Below are 4,868 nucleotides of genomic sequence, written 5' to 3'. Positions count from 1 at the left end.
GAGCTCAATGAGCTGCTGTATGTTTTTGTTTTGGTTGGACAAGCCATTCCTGATGTTTTCTAGCAGGCATCTCTTCAATTCAAAAATGGCCTCGCTGTACCCCAAGCTCACAGCAGCCATGGGCGGGGCTCCATGCCACAGGCCTGGAACGTGCCAGACATGCTGCCTCTCGGGGTCGCAGAAGGCCAGGCCCGCCAGCGTCCGGAAGCCACCACTCTGCTTTTCCATTTGGGCGGCAGCTCTGCTCAGGTCGCCGGGTGGATCCAGGAGCTGCCTCCTCTCTCTCGGCTTGGGGCTGGGGGCAGGCACATCATGAAGGCTCTGGTATACAAACTGACAGTTGGGCATGTGCCCTGTTTTTTCCAACCTCAGAAATGCATGGAGAATCGCTGATGGAATGTCCCTTGTTTCAGCTAAACTGACCACAGTGACGTTGCTCAGCCCCATGAGCAGAGTGGCTAAGGAAGCCTCCAGCTCAAACCTGTCCCCTGCCGAGGCCAAGGCCCCACTGATCAGTGCCCCAGAGTCAATGGCCAGGATGTGGTCACAGCCCAGGTCCTGGCTGAAGCCTTCGGCCACAGTGATGAGCTGCATGAAGGCCCCCCGGGGACTGCAGCTCCTCCCCGTGGCAAACCGCAGGCCAAACATGGTGTTGAGAAGTGTGGATTTTCCTGTTCCCGGCACCCCCAGGGCAGACAGGACCACCAGCCGAGACCTCCTGTCCAGGCGGGTGTGCAGCTCCTTGAGCAGCCCCGTGACCCAGCGCACTGGGATGCTCAGGGTGCCCCCGTCAACCAGCTCCAGGGGCAGTCCCGCCAGCAGCAGCTCAGCAGCCAGGCCTGGGAAGTGAGCGAAGCGCCTCTGGCCAGCTGGCAGCCTGCCGGCCTCCACTAGGCAGCTCTCGGCCTCATAGAACTGCCCCATCTCCCGTAGGAAGTGCTCCACGCCCAGGGGCTCTGGCCAGAGTGGCTCGCTGAAGTCTGAGGCCCCTCCAAGCTTCGGCCTCAGTGCAAGGAGGGATTCTGGGGGCTGCCTCAGCCTCGGCTGGCCCACCCGAGCCAGCCCCCACTCCATCCACCTCAGGAAGTACTGCCGCTCACCCGCGGAAGGGCTGCTGATGCCCACGATGAAGTCCTGCAGCCCTGTGGAGGGCTCCTGGGCACTCTGCTGCATCCGGAGCTCCAGCAGCCGCCGCCTCAGCTCTCCACGGTGCTTCTCGGGCGGCTCCGGGGCCCACTGGAGCTGGCAGAACTCCCTCTCCACCTGCGCGGCCTTCCGCCCCAGGTCGCCCTGCAGCCGCAGCTCTTCCCGCCGGTAGGCATCCACGTCCCTGATCTTCCTGGTGATTCTCTCCATCCGGTCCTTCGCCTTCTGACACTCCTCGCAGTCCTCATCGATGCGGAGGCCCAGTTTGCGGGCTGCGTGCGCCATGTCCTCCACCGACACCCTCCTGCAGGGTCCCCTTGCCACGCTGCCCACGATGGCGCGCAGCCTCTTCACGAAGCCCTCGCTGTCGGTGCTGCTGACCTTCACCAGGACGTGAGAGTGGTCTATCTTCAGCACGGGGGTCAGTCTGTTCAGGAAGCGCAGGTTTGTGTTCCGCTTCCCCCGATAGGGACTCAAGATGAAATAGTACTTTGTAGTTGACTCCTTCATGGAGCACAGGAGTTTGTACTCCTTCTTACTGATGTTGTCAGTCAGGATAAATACAGCCGAGGAGATTTCTGTCAGGAGCTTAAACTGCAGCCAGTGAGAGCCAATGTCGCCCCTCAGGTTCAAAAAGGCCACGGGCTCTGGGAAAACGTCCAGGTCCTCCTTGCCACTGGGGAAAAACCAGGAAATCTCTACCAAGCCATCTGCGATCTCCCGGGGGTTGGTGCCCAAACTGAGGTCCCGGTGCCAGAAGCAGTCCCACTGCCGGCGGCCCGGACTGAGGATGGCGTTGAGCAGCTGGGACTTGGAGTTGCTGCTCACATCCATGCGCACAAAGGCAAAGGTGGGCACCCTGGACAGGACCACACTGTCCTCTCGGAAGCTTCCCAGGCCCCGTGGCGTCTGGGACCACCACGTCCGCATAACGCCCCGCAGGGCCCACAGCAGGAAGGTATGGTAGTGGTTTTCTGAGTCTGGCAACACAAGTGGAAGTGCAAACTGGCAGAGGGACATCTTCAGGATGATCTCTTGCTGCAGAAAGTTGTCTGAGGAGAGCAGGAGGGCGCACAGGAGGTCCAGGGGGTTCACTGGCGTGTCGGGCGTGGGCAGCTCCGAGAAGGAGTAGATGTCGTCAGCAGCAATGTCCTCGGCTGGGTCCCAGTAGATCATCTCCTCCTCCATCTGACTCTCCTTCTCCACCGGCCGGGCATCTGCAGGCATGTCCAGCACCATGGTGGTATTCCTGGCTTCGGCATTGAGGGCCTGCAGCTTCCTGAGGAAATGCCAGGGCAGGTCCTTGGGAACCTGAGGGGCCCAGTTCTTCATGCTGTCAAAACTGATCTGCAGGGAGTCCTGCAGGCTGAGCCTCTGCCCCTGGTAGGCCTCCAGTCCCAACAAGGACAGCATTTCCTGCAGCCTGCTTCTCTCCACTGTGGGAAGAAACAAGAGAGGTGAGTGCTCAGCATGCGTTCTCGAGTCGGGGCCAGGCCAGAGCTGGACAGGGCGAGCCCAGCAGGAGGGGTGAGAGGACATCCTCAGAACGGGACCCCTGGGCTGACCCAAGATCAAGGAAAGGAGTGCAGCCCTCCACCAGGGTAACTACCAGCAAACACAGGTGTGTGTGGCACTTCAAAGGGAGAAAGAAAAGAAACGCTCCCCACAAACTAAAGAACCACACTTATGAATTGGTAGAATTCATGTAAAAGCACTGATTTCTTATTTCTTTAGAAACCTGACAGATCTAACACTGAGACCAAGACCAACTGGATAGAGTGAGTGGCACAGGCCACCAGGTGCTGAGTGCAGCCCCCAACCCCCACCCAGGCCACCCGGAGCCCCCATGCTCTGAGCCACACTCTATCCCAGCACGGTGCTCTCTCAGTGTCACCAGGAAGCTTACACAGAGGCACACTCACAGCTCACTCTGGTTTTCTAGTTAAGGTTCTTTTGCCTTTGTAAATAAGCTGGAGAATATTTTAAAGGAAAATAGTAAGATATCACTAAGCATAGTCAACAATCGTAGTTCAGCAACATTTTGCAGATTTGACACCAATAATACAATTTTTGACAGTAGTAAAATATGCGGTGCAAAGTAAGTATACATTTACTTGTTCTAATAGTCCAGGATCACCCTACATGATAGAAAATCTCACATGAGATGCTCAGAGCGACATCACTACCACCGCCCCAGGTCTGGACCTGACAACTTAGCAACGCTCCTGCTGCATATAATTAGCTCACTTTAAATGTTAAGGCACACAGCAAGTGAGTGCAAGTCTAACTGAGCACCAGGCCCTCCTCCAGTTCCTCTCAGGAGAGGAACCAACGTGTGTGATGCCACCTACTCACTCAAGCAAATCTTAGCAGACCCTGGTGAATCCAGCCCTTCTCTTGTTCCCCGAGATTCAGATTCAGATCACTCCCCAAGCAACACACGGGACCCACAGCCCCAGACACTGGGCTCAGAGAGTCCTACAGCTCCACAGTACCACGGTACAGGATGGCTCCCAGAGCACAGGGCCCGTGAACCTGCTGCACACAGCAACGGCTGCATGGGAAGCAGAGCTGGGGGTGCAGATGCCTGCACAGGATTCCTTGGAGTTCCCAGCTCTGCCTGAATGACACAAGGGGTACAGTTTTTCTTGTTCAGAGAATGAATACCTATTTTTATTGTTAGGTAACATGGCAATAAAATGCAGCGGGGGGGAGCCAGAGCAAGAAATCCCATTTGTGTATGCACCTGTGCCTGCAGGTGGCCCTCCACAGGCTGCCTGGGAACCTGGGGTTCAGATTTCCGACCTGCAAGTGATGCCATCAATCACATGAAGGTTTCCAACCCTGGCTGTGCACCAGAACGACCTCAGGGACTTGTTAGAAAGAGAAGACACTAACGCATCATGGCAGCAGGTGTGCTGGGGAACTGTGCCTACTCCTGGGGTTTGGTTTTTAGGGCAGCCTAGATCTGAGCACCCTGCCTCCTCAGGACTTGATGCAGCAGCTCTAAGAACCACCAGCCTTCAGCTGTCCCCTCCACACAGGAAGCCGCAACAGAGAGAGGAAACGTACCTGTGGGGAAGTCATTGTCCTGAGCCTCATTCGTACCATCTACAAGCAAAGCAGAGGAAAATGAGGTGTCGACCTAATAGTGCACCTCTGACTGACACAAAGTAATTTAAGCTAAACTCAAAGCACTCCTTTCTTACCAAAATAGCAACTTCTCTTAATTGTTACAATTATAAAATCCTGGTAATTCTTCATTTTTCCCATTCCCTCTCCTTCCCCATCCCAGCTGGTGTCAGTCCCATAGTTTCTACCTCCATAATGGAACCCACAGTCATCTCCTTCCATTTCTCTCCATTCCAAATCTAGAAGGAAAGAACACAGGCATTTAGTTTCACCAGGAAGTGAGAGCCTTTCTATCAGAGCTCAGGTGCCACTGTTCGCACCACAGGCTGAGTATTCCTTTAACCCAAGGAACACTGAGCTTCATTCCCATCCATCCCTTTATATTTTCACTTTGAAATATGGTCTTGTGAAGTTGTCCAGGTGGGCTTTGCACCTGGAATCCTACAGTTTCAGCCCCCTGAGTATAGTAGCTGGGATGACAAACATGAGCCATCCCACCTGGTAAGCTGAGAATTCCTTATCTAAAATGCTCAAAGGGGGCTGGGGATTTAGCTCAGCGGCAAAAGCGCCTGCCTGGCAAGTGCAAGGTC

General features: G+C 55.5%; 1 protein-coding gene across 1 annotated transcript in view; it reads right to left on the bottom strand.

The window, feature by feature from the left end:
- The window catches only part of LOC102009018 (up-regulator of cell proliferation), a gene marked incomplete in the record, with an annotated part of 25,049 nt that overhangs the window by 773 nt on the left and 19,408 nt on the right, over window positions 1-4,868 (bottom strand). Inside the window, 3 exon segments of the mRNA XM_013520521.1 lie at window positions 1-2,582; window positions 4,219-4,257; window positions 4,467-4,517. Of these exon segments, the coding sequence (XP_013375975.1) occupies window positions 1-2,582; window positions 4,219-4,257; window positions 4,467-4,517 (2,672 nt within the window).

The sequence above is a fragment of the Chinchilla lanigera genome, unplaced genomic scaffold (assembly GCF_000276665.1).
Source record: "Chinchilla lanigera isolate Chin_1 unplaced genomic scaffold, ChiLan1.0 scaffold00055, whole genome shotgun sequence".
In the NCBI taxonomy this organism is placed as follows: domain Eukaryota; kingdom Metazoa; phylum Chordata; class Mammalia; order Rodentia; family Chinchillidae; genus Chinchilla; species Chinchilla lanigera.
This window is presented reverse-complemented; position numbering and strand designations above follow the sequence as displayed.